This window comes from Bufo gargarizans, chromosome 9, assembly GCF_014858855.1.
Source record: "Bufo gargarizans isolate SCDJY-AF-19 chromosome 9, ASM1485885v1, whole genome shotgun sequence".
NCBI lineage: Eukaryota > Metazoa > Chordata > Amphibia > Anura > Bufonidae > Bufo > Bufo gargarizans.
The window spans coordinates 4,792,958-4,811,559 of record NC_058088.1 but is presented as its reverse complement, the minus strand read 5'-3'; the positions used below and the strand labels follow the sequence as shown (position 1 = coordinate 4,811,559).

Here is an 18,602-nt window from a genome sequence, read left to right as displayed (position 1 = left end):
CAAGGTGGTGCCTGCAGCCTCCATTAACCACTCTCTCCATCTGCCTGCCCCCAGCCTCTGATCTGCCTCCCCCCCCCCCCCGCCTCTGATCTGCCTCCCCCCCCCCCCCCAGCCTCTGATCTGCCTCCCCCCCCCCCAGCCTCTGATCTGCCTTCCCCTCCCTCCAGCCTCTGATCTGCCTCCCCCCCCCTCCAGCCTCTGATCTGCCTCCCCCCCCCCCTCCAGCCTCTGATCTGCCTCCCCCCCCCCCTCCAGCCTCTGATCTGCCTCCCCCTCCCCCCTCCAGCCTCTGATCTGCCTCCCCCTCCCCCCTCCAGCCTCTGATCTGCCTCCCCCTCCCCCCTCCAGCCTCTGATCTGCCTCCCCCTCCCCCCTCCAGCCTCTGATCTGCCTCCCCCTCCCCCCTCCAGCCTCTGATCTGCCTCCCCCTCCCCCCTCCAGCCTCTGATCTGCCTCCCCCTCCCCCCTCCAGCCTCTGATCTGCCTCCCCCTCCCCCCTCCAGCCTCTGATCTGCCTCCCCCTCCAGCCTCTGATCTGCCTCCCCCTCCCCCCTCCAGCCTCTGATCTGCCTCCTCCAGCCTCTGATCTGCCTCCCCCCCCCCCCCTCCAGCCTCTGATCTGCCTCCTCCAGCCTCTGATCTGCCTCCCCCCCCCCCCCCCTCCAGCCTCTGATCTGCCTCCCCCCTCGGGTAACGCAACCTCCCCCCCCCCTCCCTCCCCCTCCCCAGTATTAATCATCGGTGGCCACAGGGTCCCCCTCCTCCCCCCCCCCCATCATTGGTGGCAGTGTCAGTTCCGATCGGAGCCCCAGCAGTGTAATGCTGCGGCTCCGATCGGTTACCATGGCAGCCAGGACGCTACTGAAGTCCTGGCTGTCATGGTATGTTAGTGAGCAGAGAGCAGCGCATTATACTCGCGTGCGCTGTGGCCGCCGGTCGCTCCTTCTGTCTGTGCGGCGGATTGCTAATGCTTACAGCATTAGCAATGCGCCGCACAGACCTATGAGAAGGAGCGACCGGCGGCCACAGCGCACGCGAGTATAATGCGCTGCTCTCTGCTCACTAACATACCATGACAGCCAGGACTTCAGTAGCGTCCTGGCTGCCATGGTAACCGATCGGAGCCCCAGCATTACACTGCTGGGGCTCCGATCGGAACTGCAAACTGCCACCAATGATATAGGGGGGAGGAGGAGGAGGGGGACCCTGTGGGATATGGCCGGCAGATTCATTGGTAGTGCAGTGGCCACAGTCCCTCCCCTCCTCCTACGTCCTAGATTGGTGTTCAGCGGCAGCCGCGCACAGTGGGGAGGGAGAGACCTTCCTTCCTTCCTTCCTTCCTTCCCTTCCCTTCCCTTCCCTTCCCTTCCCTTCCCTTCCCTTCCCTTCCCTTCCCTTCCCTTCCCTTCCCTTCCCTTCCCTTCCCTTCTCTCCTTCCTTCCCTTCTCTCCTTCCTTCCCTTCTCTCCTTCCTTCCCTTCTCTCCTTCCTTCCCTTCTCTCCTTCCTTCCCTTCTCTCCTTCCTTCCCTTCTCTCCTTCCTTCCCTTCTCTCCTTCCTTCCCTTCTCTCCTTCCTTCCCTTCCCTTCTCTCCTTCCTCCCTTCCCTTCTCTCCTTCCTTCCCTTCCCTTCTCTCCTTCCTTCCTTCCCTTCTCTCCTTCCTTCCTTCCCTTCTCTCCTTCCTTCCTTCCCTTCTCTCCTTCCTTCCTTCCCTTCTCTCCTTCCTTCCCTTCTCCTTCCTTCCTTCCTTCCTTCCTTCCTTCCCTTCTCTCCTTCCTTCCTTCCTTCCTTCCCTTCTCTCCTTCCTTCCTTCCTTCCTTCCTTCCCTTCTCTCCTTCCTTCCTTCCTTCCTTCCTTCCCTTCTCTCCTTCCTTCCTTCCCTTCTCTCCTTCCTTCCTTCCTTCCTTCCCTTCTGTCCTTCCTTCCTTCCTTCCTTCCTTCCTTCCCTTCTCATCCTTCCTTCCTTCCTTCCTTCCCTTCTCTCCTTCCTTCCTTCCTTCCTTCCTTCCCTTCTCTCCTTCCTTCCTTCCCTTCTCTCCTTCCTTCCCTTCTCTCCTTCCTTCTCCCCCGGAAGCGGTGAGTGAGACGCTTAATTTCACTCCCGCTCCGTGATCACGTGATTTAAACGATTCCTCGATGCAGGGAAACTGCATCGATGAATTTTTTTTGACTCGATTTAATAGTTATTCGAATAATCGTTTCAGCCCTAGTCCGCAGCTCAAATATTAAATCCACAAAAAGTGACTGAAACGAGCATCCATCCCTGACCATATACTAAGGGCAAATGCAGCAAGACTCCCAAACCTACTCAGCCAGAAATGGTATCTGGACCTCCATGTTCTCCCTTTCAGCAGAGGTCCCTGCAGTCAGACATTCCCCACCAATCAGACTTTTACTGTTTTTACGTAATCGTTATATATGGGCAATAGATTCTGTCTAAGGCAACCCCGATTACATTAGTGTGACTTGTCTGCCTCAGTATCTACTTACATCCCCTATGTAGTAACCATTCTTTAGCATCTATTCTTTATTCCTGCTAGACATTATCAATGAATTGCTAGCAGTTTGAAATGAAGGTCCAGCTGGATGTTACTAGTTGGGGGGGGGGGGGGGGTAGGTAATTGCTTTGTGAATGAACCCCGTAGGGGACTTTTTTTTTTTTTTTTTTTCCTGGAATGTGTCTGAATTAAAAAAAAATATTAATCTGATACAAGAATAATAATAAAATTATGTCCTACTAATCATTGTGTATTAATTTCAGAGTCTCGTGTTGTCGGCTGCACAGTCCAATCTCGTGGTCAGTATATACGGGGTAGTGGGTGGTAGGGTTAATATTGACATCATTTTATTTAGAAAATTGGGAACAATAGTTAACAATGTGCCAGACAGTTAAAGGGAATGTCCATTGCAAGAAACCAGTTATGAAATGCCTAGATAATGGGGCAGCAGATGTACGGCTTCTCACGGTTTTTCCTTATTTTCATACAGCCTATGATGGGACCTCCTATTGCAAATCCAGTAAGTACTCAGTTCTTCCTATTAAAACTCTTAGGCTACATTCAGTCTAGTGTTATGTGGATGCATTTTAGCATCTGTATGTCGGCCACAAATCCCGGCCTGACCGTGAATTTAATAATTAGAACTTACAGCCATATAGATCCTTATGAGGCAGTTGGCTTGGATCATTAGACCCGCAGTCAGGCAGAGATTTGTGGCTGTTGTACGGACGCATAGGCCATTGCACATTGCTGTCATCTGAATGAGGCCTTGGTCGGTATTCACATCAAGAGTTCAGTATGATTCTCGCCACTGAACTTGTAATGTGTTTCTTTTTTTTTTTCAGGCAGTTCCATTCTCAACATTTATCAGAGGTGGGATGATCCCGAAACGCACTGTGGTGGTGAAAGCAATGGTAAAATCTAAAGCCAAAAGGTGAGCAATGACGTTACAGATTGTGTGATCAGAGAACGCCATGAAAGACTGATGCCTAGTTAAGGCCATGTTCACATGCATAGGGTTTGCAAATCTGACCTATCGGGGGCAGAAGTTAATTTATAATTTTTTTTTTTTTATTGGCCTTTAAAGTGTTTAACCCCTGTCTCTGTGCAGCCTTGAGTTTCTCTTGTAGCAGGATCTGCATTTTCACTCTGCTCCGTCAGGCAGTTCAGCTGATGGCCCCTGATCTCTGACCTTAGCAAGATAATAATTGAGCTATGATGCTTTTTTTTTTTTTTTTTTATGATTAGGATATGGCTTAAATAGGTGTTTATGACCTTTTAGTAACGTAGAGAGAGAGTTTAATAGATGACCAGCACAATGAAAGTAAAAAGTACCATTCACACAGCTAGAAAAAACAGTTAACCCTTTTTGACAGAATGGCTCAATATTTTTAATAAAGACAAATTGAAAAAATCCACAGCGGAGCCACAATGTGTGGCTGTACCCTTTTAAAATGGCTATACTCAGAGTGTGCGTATGTTATCAACAAGTAGAGGCGAACAAGAGGAAATAAAGAATCGGACATGCTGAAATTCAATCTGCCATTCAGGGAGAATTGCTGGATCCCCATATATATTTGATGGATGATAGCACCAAAATCGCCACCATGAGTATGGAAGGACAGTCCATGACTTCAGTTGTTTTCAATACGCTCATTCTAGGGCTCCCAAGCTGTGACTTATTTTAGGGACCACCACTATAGGGTCTCCTAACTGGTGTCAGGGTCTATTTCATGTTTTGATAGGTTACTTTTGGAGCATGCCGACTTAATTATTATTTACTAACCCATTTATTATGTTTCTCCAGCTTCTTCATTAATCTTAAATCTGGTTTTAACAACGACATCGCTTTGCACTTGAACCCTCGTCTTAACAAGAAGACCGTGGTCAGGAACAGCTTTGTAAATGGAGCCTGGGGACAGGAAGAGCTTGAACTGGTGAAAAATCCCTTCAAAGAAGGAGAATTTATTGATGTGAGTCACTGGGGAAATTAAATCACCTGAAACTATACAGTGGATGGAAGGGCAGTTTCCAATGCTAACTCACTGCAGCTCAGCTCCCATTCACTTGAATAGGAGCGAAGCTGCAGTACCCCCGTACAGCCACTACACTGGGGAAGGAACCATGTGCTTCTGGTTCATTGCCTCAAAGGACCTAGCCTGAGCATAGGCCAAAAATATCTACATACCAGAATACCACTTTTAAATGATAAATTCATGGTTATCTAAATCCACCACTAGAGGGAGCCAAAGAACTTCCTGCGTACTGATTTTATTATTGAGCTTAATATACAGTATGATGTAAGCTCCATCTAGTGGTGGCTGCAGGTAGCTAGAATGGTATCCTTTTTAACTATGGTTTTGTGAAAGGATGTAGGGATTTGGAACTTTGCATGATCGTACAAATTAAGAAATGAAATACAAAATGTGGACCTAAGCAGGACAGTGTGGTAAAAGCTTTCCTCTCCAAACAAAAGTGCACATCTGAATGATTTTTGTTTGGGCCAAAGTACTAGTTTGTCTGTAGCAATAAATAACTTAAAGGGGTTGTCTCCCTGCAGTAACTGGCATTTATCCTGTAGAGGAAGTGAATACAAGGCACTTACTAATGTATTGTGATTCTCCATATTGTTTCTTTTGCTGGCTGGATTAATTTTTCCATCACATTTATACGCTGCTCTTTTCCTTGGTTGCGACCACCCTGCAATCCAGCAGTGGTGATCGTGCTTGCACAATATATAGGCAAAAAAACACTACCCCATGTCTGCTCTAATGGTCCCAGCCACCAGAGATGCTGACTTTTTCCTATAGTGTGCAAGCACGACCACCACTGATGGATTGCAGGGTGGTCTGTAACCGTGGAAACTTGCAGTGTATAATGTGATGGGGAAAATGAAGCCAGCCAGCAAAAGCAATATGGACAATCACAATACATTAGTAAGTGCCTTGTATTCACTTCTTGTACATGATAAATGCCACTTACTGAAGTGAGACAACCCCTTCAAGATTTGTCTTGTTTCTTCCAGATTTCTATCCGCAGTGGAGAAAAGCAATTTAAAGTCTTTGTGAATGGCTGGCACTGCTTCGACTACGCTCATCGGATGGGGAATTTGCAGCAAGTGGACAAGTTGGAAGTGGAAGGAGATGTTAAAATTATTTATATCTATATCTAAGTCTTTTCTCAGTCTCTGCCCATCACCTATATCTTCATATGAATGATTAATATCGACACAAAGAATAAAAGCATCACTTTACCTTTTTTATGGATCCTGAAAGCAGAATTTTCTTTCCTTGCCCATAATGTTATGGGGAACGTTTACCGTATCTTCCAGCAGATTACCCGTCAATGGCCCAGGTCCTTAGTACAATCAATCCCAGGTTCTTCAGGTCTGCTTCCACCTAGTTGGTGACACAATGAATACCTAGAGGTAGAGATGTAGGCATCCATACAGATGTTCTCCTGGATTGTGTAAGGCCTGGCCAACTGCGCATTCATTTATATAGAGGATGGGGCGGATGATGATGTGGGGAAGCAAGAAAGAGGAACCGCAGACATTCTGAAACTCCTAGTGAATAATATTTTAGGGGTAAGAGACCCCTAAAATAGGTTGCCTCCTAAGAACACCCATAAAAAAAAAATGGTCTGACTACTTTTATCCGCAGCGGTCAGCTACAGTATATTCCTCAAGAGAAGCTGCATCAGCTGGATGACCGTCCCATAATGGATGAATGGGCCGGGTCTACCAGAGCAGGTCTTCATGGCTTCATCTATAGCATCTTACAAAACATGGCGCCAATAGTGACCATTTCAGGACGTTTCTAGGAACTTTTTTTTTGTACTTTTTACCTATAGCCTTACATCAAAAAGTTTAATCCATTCAAACCTGTTTGCATCAGGCTCTCGTAAGGGTATAGCAAATTGCAACACACAAAACATAAGAGGGAAAATTCCCAGGCGCTCCATATTCCCTGCATGTAACGCAATTGGTAATTTGAGGATGGCAAGGGTATAACCACGTGGCACGGTGACTGTTTAGTTGATTGCACGACACCAGCAATACTGCATCGCCATTAACAATGCAGAGCGACTAAACAGCTCTGCTGCATGGTACCCAAGTGCAGAGTGGCCATGTCCCAACCAGGACAGGAGCGTGCTGTCTAGTCGTACCCTCAGGGGTGCACCATCAATGAGGCCAGGTGAGCACCAGGAGGGGGCAAGAGGGGCAGCAGAAGTGCCATGGCGAATGAGCGCTTTCATTGTGGCAAAGGGGTTAGGTTAAGAAACTGGCGTTGGGGGGGGGGGGTGCTGTTTCAGTTTTCGCCTCCAGGCAGCAGGAAGGCTAGGTGCACCCCTGCGTATCCTTATGCTCTCTACTAACGCTAGGGCTTAATGAATCCAGTTCTGGTTTTGCCAAACAAAAAACCTGCAGTGATGTTTTCCAAAATAAGCTGTTGTAAACCACATTCAAACATATCTGAAACTATTTGTTAACCTTTCAAATAGCTGTGGCAGAGGCAAGATTCTCATGTCAAGTCTCTCTCAGCCACTAGGTGGCAGCATTGCTATATGACTGATAGAAAGCTCATTCAGATAAGCGATGTTCAGTGTTGCAGCTCAGTCTGGTTCATTCAAATGGAGCTGAACTGCAATACCAGACACAACCTTCGTATAGGTGTGGTGCTCTTTCTGGAAAAAAGCAGCCATGTTCTAATGTTGGACGTCCCCTTTAAAGGTATTCTCATCCTGTAAACTGATGGTATATTGCTCGTATGAGCCATCACTTTATAGTGAGTAGGGGACCACTTCTGAGACCCCATACCCTCCCTGCTCTTAAGGATGTAGGGGACATAATGCTGCTTTAACACTGCATTCTCTTCACATTTTTCCCTCCGCACATCAGAGGGACAAAATTTAGAAGGTGACAACCCCACCACCAAACTACAGCAATGTGGTTGTGGTAGTCTCCAAGATTCGATCATAAAGCGCTTGGATAGCCTAGTGCAGTGATGCCCAACCTACGGCCCACACAGTGACAGGACTTTATCAGTGCAGGGCGCGCTGCGAACGGCACAGGCAGCAAAGCGATGCTGCCTGTGCCTGCAATCTCCCCGCCCAGCGCTGCCTCCTAGCTAATTTATTCACTGCACTTGCCTCTGTGAAGTTAGAGAAGCACTGTAATCTCGCACAGGCGCACTGGCAGATGTATCTAAGTGCGCATGTACAGTTTTCCTGGCCTCTGCCAGTGCGCCTGTGCGAGATTACGGCGCTTCTCTTTAACTTCAGAGGCAAGTGCAGTGAATAAATTAGCTAGGAAGCGGCTCTGGGTGGGAGGTCCTGGAGGGGTGTTTGGGTGGGAGGTCCGATAGGTATGTGGGGGTGGGAGATTTTTTTGCTATGGGGCCCAGTCATTTCTAGCTACGCCCCTGATTGGTAAGATTGGGCGGGCACTGGAGCGATAGAGCGCCCTGCTGTAGGAGAGGCCGGCGGGAGATGAAAGGAGGAGGGGCCAGCTCCTGGTGGTGTTGGGCACACGGCGCAAGCATGGCGGTGGAGGATCTGACTGAAGCCTAAAGACCAGACATCAAGGTAGACCTGCAGAAGGTGACAGCGCAGTATGTGATGTATACATGTATGTAGCGCAGTGTGTGATCATCACATACTGCACTACATACATTACACACATGTATACATCACATCCCCCCTCATAGTAATAATGCCAAGATATGTGCCCTCTTCAGATGTAATGCTCACACATGCCCCCTCACAGTAGTTATGCCCAGATATGTGCCCCCTCACAGTGGTTATGATGTTCAATTTCTTTTATTAGGAGGAGCCAAGAAAAGATAAGATGCAACAAAAACAACCTCAATTGCAGGTCGAGGCTGTGCACATATAGATAAATACAATCAGAGGACCATAAAAAAAATAGCAAGTGGTTACACTTTCGAATATGACATATCAATACAACAGCGTCAGGTATATAGATGCAATGGAACCCCTAAGGGGAAGCACGACAAATGGAGACAAGGACTTAGACATGAGACACATGGGGGAGAAGAGATGTTTCCTGACAAGAAGTGTAGTAAGATACTGGACAAGGTAATTATAAATCTCAATCTGCCCAAACCTAATTAGAATAGCAAAAAGCACAAGTACAACCACCCATGAGACCTGCAAACCTGGTAGGGAGGTATGGTCTTCTTAAGAAGTGGCATCATCCCTGCTTAACCAATTGTGAAAATCATTAGATCCCTTGAATAAAATCCAAGGAGTCCAAATTTTCAAGTATTTGTTGGAATTGCCCGTGTCCTCCTGCCAAGAGCGCCTCCATTCTGTGAATTTTCTCAAAGGTGGTGAGCCAGTCCCCAAGGAGAGGGGCAGTGGTGGATTTCCAGAATCTAGGTATGACCAGGCGAGCAGCTTGCACAAAGAATCTCAGGAGGCCTTTTTTCAGAGTGGAAGTAGAACTAGGGAACATAGAGAGCAAAGCTCCCTCCGGAGTCCACCTGGTTGTGCTGCCACTGACCTGATCATATAGATCATTAAGAGACTTCCAGAATGGTGCTATTTTACTGCAGAACCACCAGATGTGAGACATATTGCCCTCCTCCTGGCCACATCGCCAACACGTGCTAGGACATGTAGGGAGGAAAGAGTGTAACAGGTCTGGTGTCCTGTACCATCTGGACAGGATCTTAAAATTATTTTCCTGGAGTCTGCAACTTACGGACGACTTATGTGATAGCGTGAATGCCTTCTCCCATTGTTCTGAAGAAAATGACTTCCCTAGTTCCTTTTCCCATACTCTTACAAAGGGTAGGGTCGAAACAGAGTCGTCCCTCCTCTGTAGCAGCCCGTAGATCAGAGACACTAGTGTGTGGGGGGGGGGGGGGGGAGGATGATTGGAGGCAAAGCGCTTCAAAGGTAGTGAGGTCTCTAGAAAGAATTTCTTTGGGCCTAAAGAGGTCAGGAAAATCTTTAAACTGCCGTAAAAAAGCCATGCCCCTCTAGACGACCCCTCCACACACTTAGGAGGACAGCGGATGCAAGGAGCCTTTTTTCTATAACTAGGGATATAGTAGGGTTATCTGCACGATCAATACCCAAAAGCGATTTACGGCCCACGCCCAAAGGGAACTCAGGGTTATCAAGAAGTGGGGTCAAGGGGCTTGGGGATAGGGTGAGGCCTAGGGGTATTGCACTTTTATTCCATATTCCTAGAATGCTCAAGGTCAATAGAGGGAGCCGCGGGGGTCTTTTAGACTTAGAGATCCAGAGCAGATTTTGAACTGGGAACCCCACCTCCTGCTTCTCAAATTGAATCCACATTTTGGATTGTCCATTATGAAACCAATCCAAAATATATGAAAGGATTGCAGCTTTATGATATTTTGGGAGGTCCGGGACCCCCGCGCCTCCCCTCGACCTATGGCGTACCAAGAATCTCATCCCCAACCTGGGAGTAGAGCCTGCCCAGATGAATTTTAGAAACATAGACCTAAGAGTCCTGAAGAAGGCGCTCGCAGGGGTATGGGAATAGTGCGAAAAAGGTACAAGATACGTGGGAGTATATTCATTTTAAGTGTGTGAATCCTACCAAACCAGGATAGCGGCAACCCTTTCCAGGCCCCCAAATCCCTCCTGATGTCCTCAATAAGGGGGGTAAAGTTTAGAGGGAAGAGATCAGCTGAATTAGAGGGAATGACCGTGCCCAAGTAAACAATGTGGCCATGGGCCCAACGGAAAGGAAATGAGGATTGCAGATTGTTGACCAGGGTCTGCGGCAGAGTAATATTAAGAGCCTCTGACTTATGGAGGTTAACTTTAAAGTTGCTAAGGTCACCAAAGGTCTAAAATTCCTTCAGTATGTTAGGAAAGCTAACCAGTGGGTCTGAACAGTAGACAAGGAGATCATCTGCATAAATGGCACTCTTAGACTTCAGTTCTCCCAATCTCAGGCCCCTGATAGACTCATTGGCTCTGAGAGCTCTGGCTAGAAATTCCATAACCATAATGTACAGCAGAGGGGAAAGTGGACACCCCTGTCTGGTGCCATTATGAATACGGAAAGGTGTTGATAATGATCCGTTAACTCGAACCTGGGCGCTAGGGTCATGGTAGAGAGCAAGTATTCTATCAATCATGCCAGGGCCGAAACCGAACGCCCTCAGGGACTTGCCCAGAAAGGGACCAATCTACACGATCGAACGCTTTCTCAGTGTCAATCGAAAGAAGACAGAGAGGGGACCCTATTTTGCTAGCTCTATTTATGATGGCCAGAGAGCGAATGGTGTTGTCTCGTGTTTCCCTACCGGGACAAAACCCGCTTGGTCCACGTGGATCAAAGAGGGCATAAATGGCTTCAATTTCTCAGCTAAAATTTTTGCGTAGATCTTTACATCCACATTAATCAGAGAGATTGGACGGTAATTGCTGCAGGCTAACGGGTCTTTACCTGGCTATGTGGGCCATCAGGGCCTGGGGAGGCAAAGACTATCCACCCGCCAGGGAATTACACATTCTGGTAAAGGGGTGGAAATCTCATCCAAAAAGTGTTTGTAAAAGCGAGGCGTGAAGCCGTCAGGACCAGGGCTTTTACCAGCTACCAACCCCTAATACCGTTATCTCTCCCTCTAACTCCTCTCTCTGGTCAGAGGACAGCTTAGGGCTGAGTAGACCAGACATGTATTCCCTGATCTTAGTTTTGGCATCTAGGGGTAAATCCGCAAACTTCCCTCTAAGACTATACAATTCTTCATAATAGGAGCGAAATTCCTGGAGGATGTCCCCAGTCGCATGTATACGTCCCCCCACCCTGCGATTTAGGGAGGGAATATACGAGGCGTTCGTTTTCGGCCGCAACATTCTCGCCAACATTCTACCGCTTTTATCCCCCTGACCATAGAAAAGTTTTTGCAACCTATCCCTAGTGCCCAGGTACTTTTGATCAATTATTTTCATGAGATCTGTGCGAGTCTCGCAGAGCTCCTGAAAAACCGCAGTGGAAAGCGACCCTTTATGCTTCTGCTCCAAACCAGCCAATTTCTGCAGTAGTGTTTTAATCTCCCCAGATCTAATTTTCTTAAGTCTAGAAGCATATGACGCGTTTCGAAAGTTCTTCTTCGTAACAGTAGTCAGTTACGAAGAAGAACTTTCGAAACGCGTCAACAGCCTACACCTAAGAGAATTGAACCTTGTAATACCTGTGCATTTTTGATAAATAAAGCCGGAGATCTTGATACTTCAAGAAAAAGTGAGTGCTGGAGTCTGAAAATCTGTCTATTGTTCTTGTATACCTGTAAAGGAGTTTTTGGAAAAAATTAAGACACCGGGCACGCGGATAAAATCATTATTTACATAAAAAAAGTGAGCCGGTATCTCTACCGACAAGAATAAGTCTACCTCTAATTACACATTTTAAAGCTTCCCATTGAATAGTCGGGCTAGAGGGGTCAGATTCGTGAATCAATGCAAAGTCAGAAAGGGCAGATCTAATGTCAGCGGCACATACAGGATCTCTAAGTATGTTGTCATTGAGCTTCCAGGTACCGAAAGTTCTGGAAGAATCTCCAATGTCTAAAGCAATCCAGGTCATAGAGTGATCTGAAAATAAAACGGGTTCAATGCCCGCAGCGGGTCGTGAGTCAAGTAGAGAGTGAGAAATAAGATGTAGTCAAGACGGTGATAAGTGTTGTGTGAGGCAGAAAAGAACGTGTAGTCCTTGGTAGTGGGGAATAGAATGCGCCAGACGTCAACTAATTTGAGGGATCGGAGATGTCTCTTGAAGCTACTGGCTACCCCAGAGGAAATCGAGGACCTACCGGAGGAGGCATCCAAGGATACGTCTAAGGGGAAGTTAATATCTCCGCTAAGGACGATCGGCAGACCATCAGCAAAGTCGATCAGGGCGGAAAACATCTTGGAGGCAAAACGGGAATGCCCTGTATTAGGGAAATAAACATTAGCAATTATTAGGATCTTGGAAGATAATGAAACCTTAATGAAAAGGAATCGTCCACAACCGTCAGATACTGTGTCTATAATTTCACATGGGATTGATTTGTGGACTGCAATGGACACTCCCCGAGATTTAGACTCTGGGTGTGTACAGTGCGACCAGGTCATGTAATATCGGTTTTTGTATGAGGACACATGACCTGTCTTGAAGTGGGTCTCCTGCAAAAGAGCTATAGAGATTTTTTTGTTTGTGCAGATTATACAGGATTTGGTTGCGCTTGACAGGCTCGTTAAGACCGTTTACATTATAGGAGCTAATTGTAATAGACGCCATCAAGTGCAGCAGAGGTTAATAACCCTAGTACATACTGATCAGGAAAGGGAAGGGGAGGAAAAGTACAAAAGGGACAACAAGACGTGACTGGGGAGACAAAACAATGACTCACATTGAGAACAAAAACCAACAACCAGTGGCGTTCTACCCGAAAAAATAAACATCTCAGGAGTGTCTCGGCCACACTAACTGAACAGGTAGGAGAGGTGGAAGCCCAAGCTGAGCAAGCACCCCCCACCACTCACATAGAAAGAAAAACTGGTAGTAAGCTATCTGTTAGACGAGCGAACGCCCCTGCTCTACAAATGAGAGCAAGGGCGAAGCCCATACCTACAAGAACTGCATATAACACCCATAAGGGTACATATACAATATAAGGAGACTAACTGTAAACTGAGAATAGGGAACTGGATATATAAACCCAGAAAATTGCAAAACAAGTGCAAGAGACCACTTGGAAAGTGGACAGATAAGAATCAGCCACAAAATTGAGAGACAGAGGACATCACGGTGTCTTCCTTGACTTCGCTGACCGCGGAGATACTTGTGTCCACTGTGCTCTGTCTGGCAGCTGTGCTGGAGACGACATCAACGGCCAGTCTGGAAGAGAGACCTTGGGTAAAGAGAAAGTCTCTAAAAACTTGGGGAGATCTTCCAGGTCCCGAAACGTCGCCATCTTGCCATCTTTCCTACTGTGCAATTGAAACGGGAAGCCCCAACGGTAAATAATGTCCTTCTCTTTTAGCAGGGCCAGGATAGGACGAACCTGCCTGTGCAGTTGATGTGTTCTTTTAGATAAATCCGGTAAGATCTGAATTTGAGCACCTTGAAAAGATAAGTCCTCAGGACTGCCGTGCGGCTTTCATAATGTCCTCCTTAACTTTGAAAAAGTGTACGCGGCAAACAATGTCCCGCGGTCTGTTAGGGTCAGCTGGTTTAGGCCCTAAGGCCCTATGCACCCGGTCTAGCTCTATGGGGGTAGTGTTTGACCCTTTCAGCAGAGAGCTAAATAGCAACTGAACGGTGGCTTCCAAGTCAGACGGCATAACGGTTTCTGCTAGCCCTCTTATCCGGAGGTTGTTTCTCCGGTGACGATTGTCAATGTCGTCAATGTGGGACAATATCTGGGAGATCTGCATAGAGTGTGCAGAGAGCACCTTCTGGTGGTCTTCAAGGTGTTCAAACACGACCTCCTGTGTCTTTTCAGAGGCCTCCACCCGGTGTCCCAAGTGAATGATTTCCCCCTTCAGTACCTCCATCTCTGTTTTATAAGTCTGCTCGAGTTGGGAGACCGAATGCTCTAAGTCCTCCTTTGTAGGCAGCGCACGTAGCTGAGCTTGAAGGTCCCATCCGATATCGGAGGTACACGAGGAGGGACTCCTGGAGTCTATGTCAGAGGGTGCCGGCGGGAGCCGCGATCTGGTAGCGGCGTGGAGGTGCCGGCAGCCATCTTGGGAGCTCCCTGCTGTATTCGGCTGAGAACCGAAAAAATTTCTGTATACCGGCTCCGTCCCCTTGCTGGTCAGTATCCGCTTGACCTTTGGCTGTTTTTCTGCCCATTTCGATCGGGTTAATGATGGTTTTATAACCGGAAGATAGCTGTTAAAGCCGGAGTGGCGGGAGAGCTGCAGCAGTGCACGTCTTACTCAGCCATGAGCAAGCCACGCCCCCTCACAGTAGTTATCCCCAGATATGTGCCCCCTCACAGTAGTTATGCCCAGATATGTGTCCCCTCACAGTAGTTATGCCCTGATGTGCCCCCTCACAGTAGTTATGCCCAGATATGTGCCCCCTCACAGTAGTTATGCCCAGATATGTGCCCCCTCACAGTAGTTATGCCAGATATGTGCCCTCCTCACAGTAGTTATGCACAGATATGTGCCCTCTTCACAGTAGTAATGCTCACACGTACCCCCTCACAGCATTTGCATTTCTTTCTGGCAAAGCTACCTGGTTCCGGCCCGCAAAATTTATACCAAGTCTAGTGCGGCCCTCAGACGAAAAATAGTTGGGCACCACTGGCCTAGTGATATTTCCATTTTCTGGATCTAGCCACACTTGATGTGTTGCTTTTTTTTTTAAAAAAAAAAAGCTTTTTTTAGGGTGGCATTTTGTAGCCACACATTGTTTTTAGATTTTTATTTTTTTTCTGACATTTAACTTTCCTACTATGGGAAAACATCTGTAAAAACAAGAGCATGCTGCGATTTGAACAAAAAAAAAGTTAAAGCTAGAAATTTGGGTGTTACAAAAAATGCTTTTTTGGTAAGGTGTTTTATAATTTTCTATTGGCCAACATGTAACCTCTGTCCACAGCATTTTTTTGCTAAGGGCCTATGTAGGGAAAGATTTCCCTCCTTAGTACCCTCTATGCCCCTAGCCACTCATTCTGGACAATTATTCCACCGTTTTATGTATGTGTATTGTATCTTAGAATTGTGAACTTAACTCTATATATCTATAGACCCTCACATACGGGTCTTTCTTAAGATAATGAAATAAAATAGCTTTTGAGGAGTCCTTTTGATTTAAGTCGGTAAAGACTATTTTGGGCTGGGAATACCCCTTTAAGTCTCTTCCCCTGCACATACAAATTTCTCTGGTGTTTTTTGCTCCCTGAAAAAACACCATAAAAACCACTTGTGGTCCTTATCCATATCATGTGCTGCATTCATGGCATTTTTTTAGAGACTTTTTTTTTTTTTTTTTTTTTTTTTTTTTACTGGGAGAAAAAAAAATCCCCCAAAAACTGCAAATGTGCATAAAGAAGCCAGTGAAAACTTATGAGTGAACCCTCCCCTACTGTTCAGTCACAGAAATATGTTCAATTAATCTGCCCTTAAAGTGGCCGTAACTGTGCTGGTATTGCCCCCAATACTGATGGCGCCTCCCAGCAATCAGTTTGACTATAGGGTGAAACAATAGGAATACGAATCTGTATTATGAAGTCTCTCAAACGTGTCAGTGTTTCTGGGTCACCCCCGAGTTATTGCTATAAATGTGATGTTTGTTTGACTACAATAAGCTGAGGATTATCTGTGTGGAGCAGTAGACTCTCAATCATTTTTCCTGCAAACGCGATATTCCATCATCTTCACATGGATGATGTCTGCAGTCTACTTTCACACTTGCGCTTGATCGGATCCGTTCTGAACAGATCCGATCATATTAATGCAGACGGAGGCTCCGTTCAGTACGGATCCGTCTGCATTAATAACTTTAAAAAATTTCGCAAGTGCGCAAGTAGCCTGCGCGGATCCGTTCAGACTTTCAATGTAAAGTCAATGGGGGACGGATCCGCTTGAAGATTGAGCCATATGGTGACATCTTCAAGCGGATCCGTTCCCATTGACTTACATTGTAAGTCTGAACGGATCCGCACGCCTCCGCACGGCCAGGCGGACACCCGAACGCTGCAAGCAGCGTTCAGCTGTCCGCCTGTCCGTGCGGAGGCGAGCGGAGCGGAGGCTGAACGCCGCCAGACTGATGCAGTCTGAGTGGATCCGCATCCATTCAGACTGCATCAGGGCTGGACGGAGGCGTTCGGGTCCGCTCGTGAGCTCCTTCAAACGGAGCTCACGAGCGGACAGCCGAACGCTAGTGTGAAAGTAGCCTTAACATTAAAGGGTTTATCCTGTGAAAAGTATTACGATGCAATGAAAAGAGTTTTGCAAAAAAAAAAGTTAGTGCAATATGCATGCAATAAAGAGATTTTTTTTAAATGTATATCACATTTCCTTTTCTGTTAGCGCCTCCTGCTGTATATCCCTTTGATCCACCTACTCCTGCATTCAGAGGTGGACTGACATGCTCAGTAGCTTCCCTGTTCCCTGGATGTAGTAATCTGCTCCGGCTGGCCTTCCTCTGCTCCTTCTTGGCAGGCCAGGCCATTCCTCCAGGCCTCCTGCTGGCAGTGCCTCTCATGCCCATGTGCGCGCTTCCTCTGGCACTTAAAGGGTCAGCACGCACACCTAAATTTTCCACAGCCTATGGCCAGCCATTTAGGAGTACTTGAGGCATCTTCCCTGATGGGAGGGCATCTGAACAATATGTTCTTATCCGCAAGTGTACTGTTCTAAGTTGGTCTGCCCCTGTACCAACTTCTGCCTGTTTTCCGGATTTGACCCACTTGTAAATACTGGACTGAAATTCTTTTAAAGGGAACATATCACCGGGATTTTGTGTATAGGATGGCCCCTAGCACATCCGCAATACCCAGTCCCCAAAGATCTGTGTGCTTTTATTGCGTAAAAAAACCCAATTTGATACATATGCAAATTAACCTGAGATGAGTCCTGTCCCTGACTCATCTCACGTACAGGACTCGTCTCAGGTTAATTTGCAGTAAAAGCACACCAAGCTATGGGGACTGGGTATTGCGGATGTGCTAGCGGCCATCTAGCAGCCCATGTCCTCGGCTCTATACACAAAATCCCGGTGACAGGTTCCCTTTAAGGTCTTGTCCACATTTCCATTTTTTTCACTGACGTATATTGTCTGTGTTTTCTGCGGACAACATATGTACCCATTGATTTGAATGTGTCTGTTCACACATCACTATTTTTTAATGACTGTGGGTCAGTAAAAAAAAAAATCACGGAGACATTCACTACTTTGGTCCATGATGCAGTGGCGGATCCAGGGGGGGGGCAACGGGGCAATTGCCCCCCCCGAGCTGGCGGCGGGCGGCGGCGGCGGCAGCGGGGCACAGGGAGATGAGCGCTTCCATTGTGGAAGCGCTCATCTCCAGTCATCTGTATCGCCGTCCTCAGGACAGCGATACAGATGCCTGCCTGTGCTGCGGCAGGGAAGGGAGAGGCGTGTCCCTTTCCCTTCCTCTGATAGGCTGCCGGACTAGTGCCTGCAGCCTATCAGAGGCCGGCGCAGGCGGCGTGATGACGTCATCACGCCGCCTGAGCCATACAGCGTGGGACACAGGCCTGAAGAGGCCTGCATCGCATCGCTGACATGGAGGTAAGTATGTGTGTTTTTTTTTTTCTTAATTATATACAATGCTTTTACTGGCACCTGGGGGGGGGGGCTATTACTGGCAAAGGGGGGCTATTACTGGCAAAGGGGGGGTCTCTTATTTCTGGCAAAGGGGGGTCTCTTATTACTGGCAAAGGGGGGTCTCTTATTACTGGCAAAGGGGGGGCTGTTATTACTGGCAAAGGGGGGCTGTTATTACTGGCAAAGGGGGGGCTGTTATTACTGGCAAAGGGGGGGCTGTTATTACTGGCAAAGGGGGGCTGTTATTACTGGCAAAGGGGGGCTGTTATTACTGGCAAAGGGGGGCTCTTATTACTGGGGGCTGTTATTACTGGAGGCTCTTATTACTGGCTCAGAGGGGCTGTTATTACTGGCACAGAGGGGCTCTTATTACCGGGGGGGGGGCTGTTATTACTGGCACCGGGGGGGCTGTTATTACTGGCACCGGGGGGGCTGTTATTACTGGCACCGGGGGGGCTGTTATTACTGGCACCGGGGGGGGGGGCTGTTATTACTGGCACCGGGGGGGCTGCTATTACTGGCACAGGGGGGCTATTATTACTGGCACATGATTGGGGGCACTATAGGGGCATCTACTGAGGCCACAAAGAAGGGGTATTTTATATGGGCTCTCTGTACAGTACAATTTTATACTGGGACACATTATGGTGGGTACTATGGGGAAGGGGGGAGAGGAGTACTATGGGGTCATCTACGGGGGGCACTAAGAAGGGGTATTTTATACTTGCAAATTATGGGGGACACTGAGGGCATCTACTGGAGCATTTTATACTGGTACATTATGGGGGGCACTAGGAGGAAGGAG

General features: G+C 47.5%; 1 protein-coding gene across 2 annotated transcripts in view; it reads left to right on the top strand.

The window, feature by feature from the left end:
- LOC122946828 (galectin-4-like) overlaps positions 1-5,754 on the top strand; it is a 43,474-nt gene extending 37,720 nt beyond the window's left edge. For both annotated transcript variants that reach the window (XM_044306679.1, XM_044306678.1), the window contains exons 6-10: positions 2,760-2,795; positions 2,987-3,016; positions 3,342-3,430; positions 4,304-4,469; positions 5,522-5,754. In XM_044306679.1, the coding sequence (XP_044162614.1) occupies positions 2,760-2,795; positions 2,987-3,016; positions 3,342-3,430; positions 4,304-4,469; positions 5,522-5,668 (468 nt within the window). In that variant the 3' untranslated portion in view covers positions 5,669-5,754. The remainder of the gene's footprint in view (positions 1-2,759; positions 2,796-2,986; positions 3,017-3,341; positions 3,431-4,303; positions 4,470-5,521) is intronic.
- Positions 5,755-18,602: the final 12,848 nt, after the last annotated feature.